The 19,167-nt window shown below is 47.2% G+C and overlaps 1 protein-coding gene across 6 annotated transcripts in view; it reads left to right on the top strand.

Moving 5' to 3' along the window:
• DOCK1 (dedicator of cytokinesis 1) overlaps positions 1 to 19,167 on the top strand; it is a 560,005-nt gene that overhangs the window by 442,924 nt on the left and 97,914 nt on the right. For all 6 annotated transcript variants that reach the window (XM_055560921.1, XM_055560923.1, XM_055560922.1 and 3 more), the window contains one exon: positions 7,640 to 7,740. In XM_055560921.1, coding sequence (XP_055416896.1) covers positions 7,640 to 7,740 — 101 coding nt within the window. The remainder of the gene's footprint in view (positions 1 to 7,639; positions 7,741 to 19,167) is intronic.

The raw sequence follows: 19,167 nt of genomic DNA on the forward strand, positions 1-19,167 counted from the left end.
TGGCCCTTACCAGGCACAAGGTCCCAGCCCCTCAACAGCCCTTGGCTGTGGTGAGCCGATCCTCCCATCCACCCCCTCCTCCTCCGGTGCTTGTGGATTGCGTGTGTGTGCATCTGCGTGTGTGTGTGATTTAACTGATCGATTGATTTTTGCCTGGTATGGTTTCTTATTATGCATCTACTATTTGGGACTCTCATTCCCACCACACTTCAGGTACATTTCTGCTAATCATGGTTTTGCTATTATTTGTTTCATTTACTAAAGTTTGCAAATCAAAGCATCCAGGGGCAAACAGGTTTTTAGTTTCCTGGGTTGGACTGTTCATGGAGAAAGAACCTGAACCACTTTAGGTATACCCAGAGGGTGGTCCTACTCAAACCTGGGTCAACAGATAACAAAAATTAGACACCCATCTACTTTCCCATTCACCTTGTCTTCTGAAAACTTAGAGCTAAATGTGATACTTGGTTATTAGATTAAGTTCTTAGGTGCCTGTGCCCTTATTTCTTATATCATTTTTTTAATTTTAATTTAAAAAAATTTTTTATTTTGTACTGGGATGTAGCCAGTTAACAAACAATATTGTGATAATTTCAGGGAAACAGCAAAGGGACTCAGCTGTACAGATTAATGTGTCCGTTCTCCCCCAAACCCCCTCCCATCCCGGGTGCCACATGGCATTGAATAGAGTTCCCTGTGCTGCATGCAGGAGGTCCTTGTTGCTTATCCAGTTTAAATATAGCTGCTGCTGCTGCTGCTGCTGCCAAGTCACTTCAGTCGTGTCTGACTCTGTGCGACCCCGTAGACGGCAGGCCACCAGGCTCCCCCGTCCCTGGGATTCTCCAGGCAAGAACACTGGAATGGGTTGCCATTTCCTTCTCCATTAAATATAGCAGTGTGTACCTATTCATCCCAAACTCCCCCTTCCCCCCGCATCCTCTCCTCAGCAACCATAAGCTCATTCTCGAAAGCTTGAGTCTTATTTCTGTTTTTTAAGTAACTGCATTTGTATCATTTTATTAAATTAAGAATGTTTCATCAGCATTATAGAATAGAAGTATGTAGTAATATATCAGGTACTGTGTACCTAAAAATGTTACTATTTTTCAGTTTAAATTTTTTTATTATTTTCTCTGCTTAATGTTTGTTATCACGTCCTAAAACATTCTTGTGAAATATTTATGCAGTGTAAGTCAGCCCATTGAATAAAATAGGAAAGCTCCCTTCCCATTTTTTCACCTTTTTCTCCCTCTGCTGGGTCGCTTTTTTTTTTTTTTAATGTCAACAAATATTTATTCATTGCTTAGTATTTACCAAATAGTATGTTTTTAAACTTGGGGTACAGTAAAGCATCTGCCTGCCATGCAGGAGACCCGGGTTTGATCCCTGGGGTGGGAAGATCCCCTGGAGAAGGAAATGGCAATCCACTCCAGTACCCTTGCCTGGAAAATTCCATGGATGGAGGAAGCTGGTAGGCTACAGTCCATGGGATCGCAAAGCGCTGGACACGACGGAGCGACCTCACTTTGTATGGTTGCTTTGCAGTGCTATGTTAGTTTCTGCTGTACAATGAAGTGCATCAGCCGTGTGCTGTATGCTAAGTCACTTCAGTCGTGTCCAACGCTTCATGACCCCGTGGACTATAGCCCACCAGGTTCCTCTATTCATGGGATTCTGCAGGCCAGAATACTGGCGTGGTTTGCCATGCCCTCCTCCAGGTATCTTTCTAACCCAGGGATCGAACCCGTGTCTCTTATGTCTCCTGCACTGGCACGTGGGTTCTTTTCCACTAGTCCCACCTGGGAAGTCCAGCTGTATGCTGTTGTTGTTGTTGTTCAGCCGCTAAGTCATGTCCAACTGCAGCACGCCAGGCTTCCCTGTCCGTCACCATCTCCTGAATGAGTTTGCTCAAACTCATGTCCGTTGTGTCACTGATGCCATCCAACCATCTCATCCTCTGTTGTCTCCTTCTCTTCCTGCCTTCAATCTTTCTTGGCATCAGGGTCTTTTCCAATGAGTCGTCTCTTTGTATCAGTTGGCTAAAGTATTGGAGCTTCAACATCAGCATGAGCCCCTCCAATGAATATTAGCTATATATATATATGTATGTATATATGTATATGTATGTATATGTATATATATGTGTGTGTGTATATATATATATACACACACACATACATACATGCATGCATGTGAAAAGAAAGTGAAAGTGTTCATTGCTCAGTTGTGTCCAATTTTTTGTGACCCATGGGACTGTAGCCTGCCAGACTCATCTGTCCAAGGGATTCTCCAGGCAAGAATCCTGGAGTGAGTAGTTATTCCCTTCTCCAGGGGCTCTTACCGACCCAGGGATCAAACCCAGGTCTCTTACATTGCACACAGATTCTTTACAGTCTGGCCACCAAGGAAGCCATGTGTATACATATATCCCCTCTTTTTTGGATTTCCTTCCAACTGCTGGTTAACTTTTAGAATAATTGTGTGTGTTATCTCTGAGGCTTCTTCAAGCATGTACAGCTGGCCCTTGAAGAGTGTGGGAAGGTTGGGGAAGGTGGTTGATCTGAGTATAATTCAACCAACAACAGACCGTGCATTACTGTAGTATTTGCTAATGAAGAATATCTACCTGTAAGTGGGCTCGAGTAGTTCACACCCAGGAGTCAGCTATATCTGGACCAAGACCGGGATTCTTTTGGCTTTACACGTAAGTGGGGTCATGCTCTCCTGGTTTTCGGTTCTGTCCTATTCCACAGTGTAAATGCATCAACACTGGTGCTGGCCTTCCTGCTCTGCTGACCTGCAGGCTGGTTCCGGTTTCTCCCCTTTCCAGGCAGTGCTTCTGTGAACAGTGTGACAGCCATCTCAGGGCAGCATTGCTGGTGTCTGGAAGCATAATTGCCAGACTGGATGGTGAGAAATTTCAAGTTTGATGGACACTGATAAATTACCATCCTCAAATGCTCTAGCAATTTGCAGTCTCACCAGCCTTCTCTGCAAAGCATCATTGTCCAGGTCTTCTCCAATACCAGTTTCTTTAAAATTGTTGATTCTTATTTTTGTTGATAGTTCTCTGATTGCTAGTTGGGTTGAGAGTACTCACTGGCTGTGAGGATTTCTAGTATGAACTGTCCATTTTCTCGGCTCATTTTTCTATTGTGCTATATGTCATATTTTTTGTAAGTTGAAATTCTTGATATAGTCTAGTCATGGGTTTAGGTTTATTGTATAGAAATACTTAATTTTTCTGTAGTCAAATTTGTCAGTTCTTTTAAATGGCTTCTTGGGTTTTATTTTTTGCTTGGCAAATCCTTCTTTGATTATAAATTTAACTGTTTTGTTTATAGTTGGTATCTGATAATGCTTTGTGTTTCTGCTTTAAAAAAAAAAAACTTTCTAACATTGAATCTATCTGTGATTTCTTTTCCTTAATCATTTTTTAAAATCAAAGTATAGTTATTTTACAACATTGCATTAGCTTCATATGTACAGCAAAGTGATTCAATTTTATACGTCTCTATATAGATTTCTATATTCGTATATCTATATATATAGATTCCTTTTCACAGGTTTCCATTATAGGTTATTACAAGACATTGAATGTAGTTCCCTGTCCTTGTTTATCTACATCTGCTGGAAGCTGGAGTTTACGTTTACTTTTCCCTTCATGATTTTATGAATAAATTATTCTTTCCCAATGATTTTACATGCCACCAAGAAAACCCACAATTACAGATGCAAGTGTGTATCCGTTCTGTTTTTTGTTTTATTAACTATGGGTTTTATACCCAGCTAGTAGAGCCAGGTCTTCCTGGCTAGGATGTTACTGCAAAAGTATTTTGACTTTTTTGCATTTCCTCTTCGATGTGAAATTCCAAATCACCTTGTTAAACTTTTGAAACATGCTGTTTACATTTTAATTGGTTCTGTTGAGTTCATAAAAGACTGTAGTAGAATTGTAACAGCATTTGGGAGAATACTTGGCAGTATTTATTTTTTCCATCCCACACAGGAATATTTGTGCCTTTTTTGTGTCTTTCATTAGGTTTTCTCCTTTTATCCATGTAGGCCCTGCCCATCAGGTGCTGAGCCACACACACAGACGGCTGTGTGTTTCAGGTGTGGCTGCTGAGAGTGTGTTATGAGTTATTGCTGACCCTGTGCACTGTCTTCATGCCTTTGGTCCTCTGGAAGCTCCCCTCATGCCCAACGCCTTGGCTGCGATGAGCTCTTTTGGCCCTTATCCCTTGACAGGTGTGGTTTGATTGCTCCACTCTAGGAGGTTCTCATCCTCCCATACCCAGGGCGAGGCCTGGGTGCTGCATGGCCAACACTGGCTTCCGAATGTGCTCCAGGCAGCAGGTCCTCCCACAAGGCACATTTCCATGTTTTGATATCCTGGTGTTCCCAGACACTTCCTTCTCCTTTAAACTACTCCTCCCTGTGGGCTGCTACTCTGCCCTCTGCGTCCCTCTGCCCCTCCCAGTCTGCTTCTCGTTTCTGGCAAGTACAGCACCAAGAGCTCTTATTCTCAACATTCTCCTGGTGAGCTGCCAGCTTGACGTCCTATCACCTCCCCCAATCTGTAGTACATACTTCATACAAACAGAGGCCTTCCCCTACATAACTAGAGTAAGACCACCACACTCACACCATTATCAGCGCTCACCAGCCCCCAGACCAACGTTCAGGTTCTGTTGACCCAATCACGGAACTTGTTGCTTCTCAGGTCGGCATCGTGAATGCTGTTAGTTGTCACAGCTCAAATCATGCAGAGCTTACAGGGATTTTTTTTTTTTGTCTGGTTGGTTGGTTTTTTGTTTTGTTTTTTTGGCTGCATTGTACAACATGTGGAATCTTACTTCCCCTACCAGGGATCAAACCCACACCCCCTGCAGTGGAAGTCCAGATTCTTAACCACTGGAATGCCAGGGAAACCGTTATAGGTTTTATTAATGTTTGTATTTTTATGTGATTTTTAAAATTTTTGTATTTTATTAACTGCTACTGCTAAGTCACTTCAATTGTGTCCGACTCTGTGTGACCCCAGAGACGGCAGCCCACCAGGCTCCCCCATCCCTGGGACTCTCCAGGCAAGAACACTGGAGTGGGTTGCCATTTCCTTCTCCAATGCATGAAAGTGAAAAGTGAAAGGGAAGTCGCTCAGTCGTGTCCGACTCTTAGCGACCCCATGGACTGCAGCCTACCAGGCTCCTCCATCCATGGGATTTTCCAGGCAAGAGTACTGGGGTGGGGTGCCATTGCCTTCTCTGGTATTTTATTAAAGGGTAGCTCTAAGTTCACAGCAAAATTAAGAGGAAGGTACAGAGATTTCCCAGAAACGCCCCGCCTCCAGCACCCAGAGCCTCCCCACATCAACATCCCCCACCAGATGGTGCATTTGACGCAACTGCTGCACCCACGCTCACCCATCATAATCCCTGAGTGCTTACTTTGCATCAGGGCTCCCTGCAGATGTGTTGTCCATTCTGTGGGTTTGGACAAATGTATAATGACGTGCATCTAGTTTCATTGCCCTGAACACCCCCGTGCTCCTCCTACATACCTGCCCTCCCCTGTGCATTCAGTTTCCATGTGACTTTAGTCCGCTCCAGCCTTGAACAGCTCCTCACTCTTTCCAGGCTGTCCTATCCCCCACACATCTGCAGAGCACAGGCCTGGCTTTGCAGACTGCCCCACACTTGGGCCGCCTCACATTCCCCACGCATAGACTTAGGCTGCACCCTGGGAGAGAGACATCACAGAAGTCATCACCCCACATCCCCCAGGCCAGATGCTTCCAGCTCCTGGGGGCCCCCAGCCCTGCTCTGGCTCTAAAGTGGCCAGGGGCGTTTTGAGGTGAGCAGCAGTCAACCTCCTAGTTCCTCAGGGTACAAAAATCTCCTCTGAGTTCCAGTCTTGCTTTATAGGTGGACATGCTAAGTCTCCAGGCATGCAGTCCACAAGGGAACCTCCTTCAGGGTGTTCAACTACACTGTTCCCCTAAACATCTCCTAGGGTGGGGTTTTAGGTTACCTGTAAATCAGCTGTCGTCCTGGCCTTGTGTGAATGCAGGGAAGGAAGAGAGAGTTAGTGAAGCTGGCATTTAAAAAGACACATTTGTATTTCTGTTGATGCTGTTTTTATGAGCAGCAGGATGACCCTGACCCCAACATGGGCCAGGCATCCCTGCTAGAGCTGTGAGAGAAGGGCATTGCGAGGGGATGGGTGGGCATCAGGGCTGGTGTTAGTTCCAAAAACAAAAGAAGAAACTTGTACTTTACTGATTTGAGCCACCCTGTTTATTATATTGCGTTGGCCAAAAAGTTTGTTCAGGTTTCTTCCGTGACACCCTATGGAAAAACTTCAACGAACATTTTGGCAACCCAGTCAGATCAGATCAGATCAGTCGCTCAAAGGGCCTAAATAAAAGAGAAAGTGCCTTGGCTTGTGAGGTCTGGGGTGAGCCACTGGAGACCCTTGTTCTGCTTCACCTTGTTCTGTTCTGTGTTTTCTGTGTTTGGGGGCAAGTCTCTGAACCTCATCTGTGAGCTAAGGGGACCAGCACTTACCTGGTTCCCTGGCAACCAAATGAAATGCTCTCATCCTGAAGAAATGCCACTTATGAAGAGTAGCAGATACATGAAGCCTTTAGCTACATCCATGCTTGAAACTTGCCAGTATTTATCTGGTAACTGAAGATAGTCAGTTATTATTAACACCTTATTTTTATGTAACTCTTCATAATCATCTCACTTGATGCAACAGTTATTACCTTTGTTTATGATTCCCTGGTGGCTCAGATGGTAAAGAATCTGCCTACAATGCAGGAGACCCAGGTTTGATTCCTGGGTCAGGAAGATCCCCTGGAGAAGGAAATGGCAATGCACTCCAGTATTCTTGTCTGGAGAATCCCATGGACAGAGGAGCCTGGCAGGCTACCATCCATGGGATCTCAAAGAGTCGGACACAACTGAGCAACTAACAATTTCACTTTCACCTCTGTTTGTAAATTAGCGACTGAACAACAGCTGTCCTTGAAATACGAACTGTTGGGTGTTTTTATGTTGTTCTCAATCGTCTAGTGTTTATATATATTTTTAGTATCATAAAAATGATAAATTATAGACATCTATATACTGTTAGGTAAGGGGCTCCATGATATAATATTAATACATTATTGACCTGAGATGTATTATAGCCACAGGCATTAGTTTCTGCAAAAGTCCCCCGGTCAGTAATGTGTTAATAAGAGCTAAAACATATCACATGATCATCACCACCCACTCGGCACCGCTGGGGGGGCCCTAGGTATCTTTATTCCTTCGATCCTTCCTTCAGTAGCCCTATCAGATAGGTACTGTTGAAGTTCCCACTTTATCTGTGGAAACCAAGGCACAGAAAGATTGGGTTGTTTGCCTCAGTACGTGGCCAAGCTGCTGGGATTTGAGCACATGCAGTCAGAGCCCACCCTCAGCCCTGAGCCGCACCGTGGGTAGCTGGTCAGCCAGGTGCATGCAGAGGACACAGCTTTGTAACATCTCACAGGCATGTGCTGGGCAAACACTAAATGTCTCGGACCGTTTTGAGATCCTGTATGAATCAGTTCGACACCTCAGCCTCTCCCCTCTTTGGTTTTCAGCTGTGGAACAATTATTTTCACCTGGCCGTCGCTTTCCTCACTCAAGAGTCCTTGCAGCTGGAGAATTTTTCAAGTGCTAAGAGAGCGAAAATCCTTAACAAGTAAGTCCACGCAGCTCCAGATTCACGGGCAGGAGCCTGCGAGTCTATTAGAATCATCTTCTCATGGCCTCTAAGCCAACTCGGTACCAACTGAGATGCAATCATGGTGTAATGAGAGGGTGGTTTCAGGTCATGAATTGGGTATTGCCTTTTCTAACCCGTGAGTCCAGGTTGAAGATTGCTGGATTCATTCTGGTGGGTTGCCGGTCCCTGCCATTCAAGACTATTAGTGCCGCACAGAATGGGAGTTTGGGGACATAATTGCTTCTGCTGTGTGCTGTGCTGATGTCACGCCACATGTGGTTTGTGTGTGGCTTAATTCTCCAGTGTAAGCTTGAAACAAGGAAGCTTCTGATGGAAGCTGTTGCACGTTGGAATTGTGGGACAGCCCATCGTGCAGTGGTGAGCAGTCTGGGGTTCCTTCTTTGCCAGAGATGACCCTGGGCCTCTTCCCAGCAGGAGATCTGAAGGGCTTAACTCACCCTTTTATTATCCTAAGAACCTCTCAGAAGCCCCAGGAAAGACAAGATTCCTACCTGGCTCTTTCAGCAGTGCGTCCTGAACAGCTCCTGGTCCAGGGTCAGGAAAAGAACCCTTGCGTGGGGTTCTTTGCAACCCTTGGGCTCTCTGAGGACCTGTATCCTCTTCCTGCCTCAGTTTCACCAGCATCTCAGTTCTGTGGGTGCCCAGAGGGAAGACAGTGAACCCTCATGGGGGATCTGTTCATCAATACATCAGTATTTCATCAGCACATCACGGTGCTGAGTCAGCCATCCCTGTTCATCATTTTGTGATCCATCTGTGCCATGCTGTTCCAAGGCATTGCCAGCCCGGTGTCTAGGGGTTAGAGATTCCAAGGTATCTCCAAAGGGGAAAGCTGCTCAGCCGTCCCTGTATCCTGGGAGCATGTGTCTCCCTCATGGAGGTGAGGTTGGGATCCAGACAGTTCGAGCTGACAGCGGGGCCCTGTCTTTACCAAGCTCCCAGCACAGCCCACCCTTAGACACACCTGCGGAGAAAACCTATTTTTAAACTGGAAACCTGCATGAAAAGAGCTGACGTCTCCTTCCCACTTTGGAGAATAAAATGGCTTGATTCTGAGCATTCTCCAGGTCAGGGTGCAGCCTCTCTCTTCCCGGGCCCTTTCCTCGCTGCTGCAAGAGCCTTAACGTTCAAGCTAAAGCAACGCCAGGAAATGAGCCTTGGCCGCCAAAGGAGACGTTTGCTTCCCCGTCACACTGTACCTTCTGAGCTTCAGAGCCACGGAAAATTAAACACGGCCAGTTGGTGTCTGCCCTCCCTGACCCGGCGGGGCCTCTGATCGGGCTTTTAGAATTCTCTCTCTCACAACCATGGGAGGAGAAATGCGGATTTCCCCTTTGAAATTGTCCCATGGATCCCCCGAGGGAAAAAGCCCCAAGCGTCCCAGAAGGTGTCTTTGCAGGAGTGTCTCAGCTCGGGGGCAACCTCAGGGTTCCTCTTCGGGGCTGCTAGCTCAGTGTGCAGCCGTGACGGGCCCCGAGGAGACCCCATTTCCGGCGTCTGTCATGAGCACTCTTGGCCTACGAGGCCGCGTGGCTGACGCGAGGCAGGTTTGCATTTTCCCTGCCTCTTGCTGCACCTTAAACACTCTACCATCCGTGCGCAATTTTAACTTCTAAGCAAAACCTGCAGAAGAAATATTAGGAGGGCTTCCACATTGTTAAGTGGCTATGCTCCAATACAAGATAAAAAGATTTAAAAAAAAAAAAGCATGACTGATGTAGATCGCAAGTGCCACCTGGGTGCCTTTGCAGCCTGGAGTTGGCATGTGGTGGTACTGAGCTTCAGTGGTGAAGGTGGCTGAGTTGTTTACCAGAGAGCATCATGCCAGTGAACTGCTACTGCTACTGCTAAGTCACTTCAGTCGTGTCCAACTCTGTGCAACCCCAGAGATGGCAGCCCACCAGGCTCCCCCGTCCCTGGGACTCTCCAGGCAAGAACACTGGAGCGGGTTGCATGCCAGCGAACAGCCAGTCCCAAAAGGGGCTATGCGGTCCTAAGGGGTGTGGCCCCCTCTCTAAGCAGAGGTGCTCTGGGTTGTTGCAGCATGAGAGAGTGGCCAGGATTGGGGCACTTGGGACTTGGCACAGGGCATGAGGGACCAAGTGACACAGGGATTAACCCCAGTGGTCTGGGCAAGTGGCTGGGTGCTGACGTCCAGCACAGTGGACATCGTAATGCAGGTGGCTACTTTTTTCTAGAAGGGAAGGCCAGGGGGTCTGAAAGTGGAGTTGTGCCATCCCGTTTCATCGCCTCTGACTGTCTCCCCATCAGCCTGTCTGCTGCTGCTGGGTTTGTGAATCCGTGGAACCCACACGCCCCCGGCTCCTCTTCCTCTCTGCAGACCCCTCAGCTTCTCGTATCTTCCGGGTCGACAGCTCTGTAGCCCAGAACAATAGAAAATGCCAGGATCAGAAGATCTGCCTGTTCGTTCTCTCCTGTTCAGCTGCGTGTCCTCCCGATGACCTAGGTTGGGGAGATAATTAGGATATTTATTCCAGAGGCGTTCCCCAAAGTGCACGGGAGTAGCATAAAAGAATGGGCCATACTGCGCAGAGCACTGATTATGTCCAACCCAAACTGAGTACAAGATTTGGCAATGAACCACGAAATAAATAACCCGTAGGAATTAAAGTCCATAATAAGAACATTTAACTGACTCACCTTCAGACGTCCTTGGCGCTAGTGACTCCTAACGAAGGACAGAGAAGTCGACAGAATGCTAAACCTGACCGTCCTTAATTCCCCCACCTCCACCCTCCCACGCACTTTGCACATTCCCAGGGCTCAGGATATTTTGAGTCCAGTGTGAAAGAGCTGGCTTGGAATTAGCAGCCAGTGTGGACATTTTAATCTGGAAGACATCATGCGTCCTGGTGGGGACCATGGGGTGCTGTGACTGCAAATGGGCTTCTGTGTTCAGAACCAGACTTCTTTCTGAGAGAGGAAGCGGTTCATGAATGGGCCTCCAGCAGATCTAAGCATAAAATGCTCATTTACAACTGTCCGCTGAGAGGGTAATGCTGGATGGCCAACCCCGGGCCGGTGCAACCCCGGGTCGGTGAACTCGTGTGACTAACGTGTGTCATTCCCGTTACCCTCTTCCTCACTTGGTCCCGGAGTGTTTCTCATTCTTTTTTGGTTCATTTTAACTATAGAAGTCTATCCTCAAATACTTGCCTGTTCTTAGAGGACAGGTTTCACTGCTGGACCAAATACCATATTAAAAAAAAAAAAAAAATCATCATCATTCTAAACACTGGGTTCTAAAACATTAGTGAGGAGTTGAGTTTATGCACACTGATGTACACACTACTTTTTAGGGGAACCGAAAGGAAAGAGTACACGGGGACAAGCCTTGCTTTGCGTGTGACCTAATAAGAAGCTGCGGTAGAGTGTTCCAAATTATAAAAGAAAATATGATATTTAATTTGTGTTTGTGCTATTTTTTCCCCCAAGAGGCTCAAATTATTGCAAATAAATTCACTATATAATAAGAATTAGAAGGGAACCAGAGGAGATAGACTCAACAAGCTGTAACCCATGCCAAGGTCCTTTTGACAGAGTTAAGTGAACTGCTTTTGGCTTGCGTACATTAGTGATACTACATTCCTTTTATCTGAAGTATAGTTGATTTACAATAGTAAGTTTCTGGTGTATAGCAAAGTCTTGCTGGGATTTCTCCTTTGCCCTTGGATGTGGGGTATCTTTTCTTGGTGGAATCCAACATTCTCCTGTAGACGCTTATTCAGCAGTGAGTTACAATTTTGGAGTTCTCACAGGAGAAGATGAATGCTCTAAGCAAAAGATGGAGAAGCTCTATACAGTCAGCAAAAACAAGACTGGGAGCTGACTGTGGCTCAGATCATGAACTCCTTATTGCCAAATTCAGACTTAAATTGAAGACAGTAGGGAAAACCACTAGACCATTCAGGTAAGACCTAAATCAAATCCCTTATGATTATACAGTAGAAGTGACAAATAGATTCAAGGGGTTAGATTGGATAGACCGAGTGCCTGAAGAACTATGGACAGAGGTTCGTGACATTGTACAAGACACAGTGATCAAGACCATCCCCAAGAAAAAGAAAGGCAAAAAGGCAAAATGTTTGCTTGAGAAGGCCTTACAAATAACTGAGAAAAGAAGAGAAACTGAAGGCAAAGGAGAAAAGGAAAGATACACCCATTTGAATGCAGAGTTCCAAAGAATAGTAAGGAGAGATAAGAAAGCCTCCTCAGTGATCAATGCAAAGAAATAGAGGCAAACAATAGAATGGGAAAGACTAGAGAGCTCTTCAAGAAAATTAGAGATACCAAGGGAACATTTTATGCAAAGATGGGCACAACAAAGGACAGATATGGTTTGGACTTAACAGAAGCAGAAGATATTAAGAAGAGGTGACAAGAATACACAGAAGAACTATACAAAAAAGTTCTTCATGACCCAGATAACCATGATGGTGTGACCACTCACCTAGAGCCAGACATCCTGGAATGTGAAGTTAAATGGGCCTCAGGAAGCATCACTATGAACAAAGCTAGTGGAAGTGATGGAATTCCAGCTGAGCTCTTTCAAATCCTGAAAGATGATGCTGTGAAAGTGCTGCACTCAATATGCCAGACAATTTGGAAAACTCAGCAGTGGCCACATGAATGGAAAGGTCGGTTTTCATTCCAGTCCCAAAGAAGGGCAATGCCACAGAATGTTCAAACTACTGCACAATTACACTCATCTCCCAAGCTAGCAAAATAATGTGCAAAATTCTCCAAGCCAGGCTTAAACAGTGCATGAACCATGAACTTCCAGATGTTCAAGCTGGATTTAGAAAAGGCAGGGGAACCAGAGATCAAATTGCCAACATCTGTTGGATCATGGAAAAAGCAAGAGAATTCCAATAAAACATCTATTTCTGCTTTATTGACTACACCAAAGCCTTTGACCGTGTGTATCACAACAAACTGTGGAAAATTCTTAAAGAGATGGGAATACAAGACCCCCTGACCTGCCTCCTGAGAAACCTATATGCAGATCAGGAAGCAACAGTTAGAACTGGACATGGGACAACAGACTGGTTCCAAATCGGGAAAAGAATACACCAAGGTTTTATATTGTCACCCTGCTTATTTAACATATATGCAGAGTACGTCATGCGAAATGCGGAGCTGGATGAATCACAAGCTGGAATCAAGATTGCTGGGAGAAATATCAATAACCTCAGATATGCAGATGATACCACCCTTATAGCATAAAGCGAAGAAGAACTAAAGAGCCTCTTGATGAAAATGAAAGAGGAGAGTGAAAAAGTTGGCTTAAAGCTCAACATTCAGAAAACTAAGATTATAGCATCTGATCCCATCACTTCATGGCAAATAGATGGGGAAACAATGGAAACAGTGAGAGATTTTATTTTCTGGGGCTCCCAAATCACTGCAGATGGAGACTGCAGCCATAAAATTAAAAGACACTTGCTTCTTGGAAGAAAAGATATGACCAACCTAGACAGCATATTAAAAAGCAGAGACATTACTTTGCCAACAAAGGTCCATCTAGTCAAGGCTATGGTTTTTCCAGTAGGCGTGTATGGATGTAAGAGTTGGACTATAAAGAAAGCTGAGCACTGAAAAACTGATGCTTTTGAACTGTGGTGTTGGAGAAGACTCTTGAGAGTCCCTTGAACTGCAAGGAGATCCAACCAGTCCATCCTAAAGGAAGTCAGTCCTGAATATTCTTTGGAAGGACTGATGTTGAAGCTGAAACATCAATACTTTGGCCACCTGATGCGAAGAAGTGACTCATTTGAAAAGACCCTGATGATAGGAAAGATTGAAGGCGGGAGGAGAATGGGACGGCAGAGGATGAGATGGTTGGATGGCATCACCAACTCAATGGACGTGAGTTTGAGCAAGCTCCAGGAGTTGGTGATGGACAGGGAGGCCAGCATGCTGTGGTTCATGGGGTCGCAAAGAGTCAGACATGACTGAGCAACTGAACTGAACTGATATAGCAAAGTGACTCAGTATTTTTTTTTTTTTTTCAGATTTTTTCCATTATAGGTTATTGTAAGAGAGTGAATATATTTCCCTGTACTGTACAGTAAATCACTGTTGTTTATTTTATACAAGCACTGTGCATCTGTTAATCCCATACTCCTCATTTATGACCCCACCCTGTCCTTTTCCCCTTTGGTAGCCCCAAGTTTATTTTCTCTGTCTCTTCCTGTTTTGTAAATAAATTCATTTGTGTTACATTTTAGATTCCGCACGTAAGCAACATCGTATACTTGTCTTCCTCTGCCTGACTTCTTCACTTAGTGTGATCATCTCTAGGCCCATCCAAACTCCTGCAAGTGGCATCGTTCCATTATTTTTATGGCTGAGTAATATTCCGTTGTCAATATATACCATATCTTTTAGTGATGTGGTTTTTACTGACCGTGATAAAACTTTATGCAGTGGAGGACACATCTCTCCCTGTGTCTAGTTAGGCTTATTCCCATCAGTCTGGGGTCCCTCTTCCTCCCACCTCCCCAGAAGTTACCAGTCTTTCCCATAAAAAAAAAAAAAGTCTCAGCTCACCGATCATCTCCCCCAGCTCCCTGCATGCCTCCCGTCTCTCCCCATCCTCCATTGCTCCTGGCTCTGGCTGCTGGCCGGCTCCTGTCTGGGCTCCCAGAACCCCATCGTAGGTTTTCCTTCTCCCATCTTAGCCTCTCTGCACTGTTGTCAGACTCCTCCATCCAACCGTTCAGGGATGGAGCTCCTCAAGTCTCGATGATTCTGTGGTCTTCCCCTTAAGACAGCATTTTTCGATATCAGCCCTTGTGCATCTCAGCCCTTTGTTGGGCCAGGACCGCAACCTAATGGGCCGTTGTATTGATTTTTTTTAGAGCCATCTGCCGTAAGGTAGCAATGAGCACAAACTGAGCGGCTCGAAGTAACGGCAATATATTGTCTTCCAGTTGCAGAGACCAGAGGTTGAAATCCAGGCATCGACAGAGTTGGTTCCTCCTGGAAGCTCAGAGGGAGCACTTCCCGCCTCTCTCCTACCTTCTGGGGCGGCCCTGTCCTTCGCTGTGGTCGTGCTCCTCAGCTGCGCCTTCATCCTCACACGGCCCTCCTCCCTGTGTCTCTGTCCTTAAACGTCTCCTTTTCCTGATAAGCATGCCAGTGGTTGGATTTAAGGCCTGCCCCGTCCAGCATGACCTCATGCTAGCAGGATTCCTTCTGCAAAGACACTCTTCCAGACACACTCACATTCATAGACAGCAGTAGTTAGGATCTTAACAGATTTTTATGGAGGACACAATTCAACCCACACCAGCCAAGACCAACATACCTCTTTCTTTCCTTTTTATCCCCAACTCAAATAGAATATAAGAAAGCATTAGAGTTCATGGCAGGTAGTAAAGTTAAGCATTATCTCATGAAACTCTTGTGCACATATATTTATGTGTGTGCTGCTTAGTATATTTCTCATTTCAAGAAAATTTTTGAAACTTACTGATCTGCCTCTGAAGCCTTGGTTCGCAACATAGCCCTCCTCTTAAGGGGAAACAGTAAGGCAAGCTCCCTGTCCTCCAGCCTCCCTCCCTTCTGTGGTCCATATACCTACCTATCCGCACCCGCTGCCTCCCCCCACCCCCCACCGCCACAGGGCCTTTGCACCTGCTGGTTGTGTCCCATATCTGTCTGAATTACAGCTTTCCTTCTTCAAATCTGAAAGTCAACGTTACTCTCAGAGCGAACTTCACCCACAGCCAACCTGGACCCACACCACTTTTTCCTAACGAACCATGATCATGGCCCTTTGAGAAAAACTATATACAAGTACATGCATGTCCTGGGCCCATCTCTGCTACTATGCGAACAGGCCCCGCACAACTGTGGGCTGTGTCTCTTCTGCACATTATATTACTGTTCCCATGTTAGCTCTGTGCTGGCCTCCAGGACATATTCAGTAAATCATGAAGCAATGAGTGATGCTTGCTGAACAAATTAGTCTCAATGACCATGGAAACCATGGGGGGGATGCTGTGAGGAGGCCAGTCTAAGCTTCTAAAGGAAGGACCAGCCTGACTTCACTGTTTGCTCAGACAAACAAGGGCAACGTCTCGTTCTCCCCAAAGCCTGGGAGACATGCGTCATGCCATCAATACCCGATACCACAGATGAAGAGACCGTGGGTCAGGGTGGTCAGGTAACTTTCCCTGTGTGCTGGGACTGGGGCTTGGTTTGCTGACCCCTCAACTTGGATGACTGTCTCTGGTGGACATGCTGTTTCTGCTCCTTGGGGTGAAGATTCAGGATAGCAGGTGCTGAGATGAGGCTGGGGAGACCAGAGTCATGCTGTTTTGGGTTAGAGCTGTAGGCCTGGATGTGGGATCTGAGATCTATCCAGGCTCACATCTAAAGGAATCCTTCTCGGGGCCCCTCGGGCTGGCCCTTTCAAGGTGTCCACTCACCGTGTGGGTGGGCACAGGGCAGCTGGGTGTGGTCGGAGTGCCTAGTGACCCCAGCTTTGTGGAGACAGGCGTGTCATTTCAGCAGCAGGAATCTCTGCTTCCTCAGTGGGAAAGTGGCTGTGGGAACATCTCTGCTCACTGCATGGGCTTACCGCAAGAATGAAACGTAACACGTGCAGCTTGAGGGATGGGACAGTGCTGTGCTGTGACTTGTGGACGCCTGCCTCTCTGGTCCTCAAGGTGTGGGCCAGGGGGAGGGACGGGGATCTGTGGGAGTCTGCAGACTTGCAGTCTCTTCTCCTCTTGCCCTGTGACCTTGGCCAAGTCATCTTGCTCCCCCGCCCCCGAGGACTAGCTCTGTTCCCTCAACCATCAGTCTTCAGGATGGACTCTTACGAAAACCCCAAAGCCGCCAGCTCTGGATCCCAGGTCCTCCGCACTGCTGCTTGTCTCCTCCTTGGGAGACAACAGCTGAATGGCTCAGGAATCCCTCCTAAGTTGCGGTGGCAGCTCTGACTGTATTTGCGGATTACGCTGAGAAGTGTATGGATTCGTCAAAGCTGCCTGCTTTATTAAAGCCGGAGAAAAGATCAATCTTGCTGCCAGGGAGATGCGGTTCTGTCCTTCACCTTCGAGCTCTTTATGCCTCCTGTACCAACCTCGCACTCCTGTGTCTCACTTGACTATTAAAACGGCATTTTTAGCACCTTTATCCAGGCGGCCTAACTCTCATGAGGGATATATGCTCAGATATTTGCTCATCCTCCCTGTTCTCAAATACTTGTGAAGACGCATCACTTTCCACAGAGAAGATGGTGAAGCGTAGCTGAGCAGTGTAAGGCAAGCATCTTTGAGTCCCACCCAGCACTCAGCCAGCACTGGGAGCACTGACGCTGTGTGGAGAAGCAGGGGGCGGGGCCGGCTCCCCTCTCCTGCGGTCCCTGCATCAACTCCATCTCTGGACGAGGGGCCAGTCGCCGTACGGCTTGAGACATCCACCGGGTCCCTCCTGGTGATCCAGACCGAAATGGCGAAGGCGCTACAGCTGGGGCTCCCCTGCCCGTTACCTTTCTGAACCTCGGGGTTTAATTTGAATCAGAGTAAGACCTGAGAGAGGGAGTTTGGTCAGGGCGAGAGAGGCTCGGACACTGATGGAGATCTGCCTGGCTTTCACCACCCGTACTGTTCAAGAGCTACCATCCCAGACCAGGAAGCAATTGCTTGGCAGTTGCCAGGGACTTTAGAGCCTGTGTTAGTGACTGACAGCGCCTGCCCGGGACCAGGCTGTCACCTCCTCGGGGCCTCTGGCCTCCCCCTCGCTGTGCTGCAGTCTGAGCACCTGGAGGCAGAGGCTGGGGTGTTGGCGTCCTCAGGGTCCTCCCTGCAATGCTGCACTCCCCGCTACCCCAAATATGTGCTCCGCTGGGAGGCAGCTCATCCCCCTGGACAGCGAGCATCCCCCCGGCCTGGGGAGGAAGCATCTGCCCTGGATGGAGCACGGTATTCCCTCCCCGATCCTCCTCTCCTGGCAAATGCTGGGAGGATGGTCTTCCCAGTCATCACGCACCCAACTGCCTCTTCACCTGGCCTGTGCTGCTGGGACCCCTTTGTCATTCCTACGGGAGCAAAATGGGGATGAAAAACAGCTCTCCGAGCCTCAAAAGGAAGCACCCCTTACTGTGCTCAGATCGTGTGCCCCTGGGGTGTTTTGGGGTGCCAGCTAGATACCGAAGGGTGGCCGGGTCCCTGCTCACTGTATCTTGGTGGTGGGCGCAGACCCGAGCCGAGAGCCCCTCTCTCTCACAGAATTTACCTGCCCCAGTCGCTGGGCAGCACTGCATTCACCTCGGAGGACCGGCTTGTCCTCGGAGGAAGGGTGGTAACACTGCCCGCTCTTATCAGTTTCTCCACATGTACAGCCTCCTGGCACCTGTCCAACCGGGATGTTCCCAAGGCTGACTTCTCCAAGGGGAGCTGCCAGGTTTATCTTTCTTGGTTGTGATGATCACAGGGTCTGTAGTCCTTTCCTGCTGGAAGTGACAGACAGGTGCTTCGGGCACACAAGACTCTGATGAAAGGTGGCACCAGCTGGGGCTGTTGAGGTACCAGCCCGATCTCTGCCTCTGGAGTCACAACTCGGTCATCCGTAATCAGAGCTTTCTTCCCATGTCAGCTGACACAGGGATGCACGGGGCAGGCGCCGATCCACAGCTGCAACGCTGCAACACTGTGGGATCATTTTGCAAATTATTATTTTTAATATAATCAGCCTTTTCCTTAGGCAATAAAGGGAAACGTTAAATTGCTCACAAACTAATAAAGGTTTATCTTCTGAAGCATCAAATTCTGTTTACTCATGAAACACGCACCCCCTCTGCTGACCCACTGGGAAGAAAATTAGCATTTATTTTCCCGGGATAAACAAAAATGGGCGGGGGCGGGGGGAATGTTTGTTGACATCTCTTGGTGTTAAGTCCTTCCTTACATTGAAAATGATGAAGAAGGATGGGAACTGGGAGCTCCACAGAAGAGGCCTTCCAGGGTCTGATTGCCTAAGACTCCAGGGCTTAATTTAACATGGGAGGTGTGTTTACTGTGTGCCAGGCTGTGCAATGGCATCTGGTGTCTGGTGCCTAGATGCTAATGATATGCATGCAAAGCAAACTCCCCCTCGGGCCCAGGGACCAGGTTCTCTTTCTCCTGCCATGAGAGATGGAAGAAAGGAAAGGAATTTCTCTGCACCGTCTCCCCCATGTTCCCACAGAGGAGAGGCCCTTATGTAATCCATGATGATGGGAAAGTGAGGTTTTCAGCTGAATTCCTCCTCCAATTCCTTTCGGGGGCAGAAGAAGTTGATGCTTTGACACCCTCTTTATTGGCCTCAGGGATGGGAGACTTTCGTTGCACGTAAAAATAATCCAAG

Source organism: Bubalus kerabau, chromosome 22 (genome assembly GCF_029407905.1).
Source record: "Bubalus kerabau isolate K-KA32 ecotype Philippines breed swamp buffalo chromosome 22, PCC_UOA_SB_1v2, whole genome shotgun sequence".
NCBI lineage: Eukaryota > Metazoa > Chordata > Mammalia > Artiodactyla > Bovidae > Bubalus > Bubalus kerabau.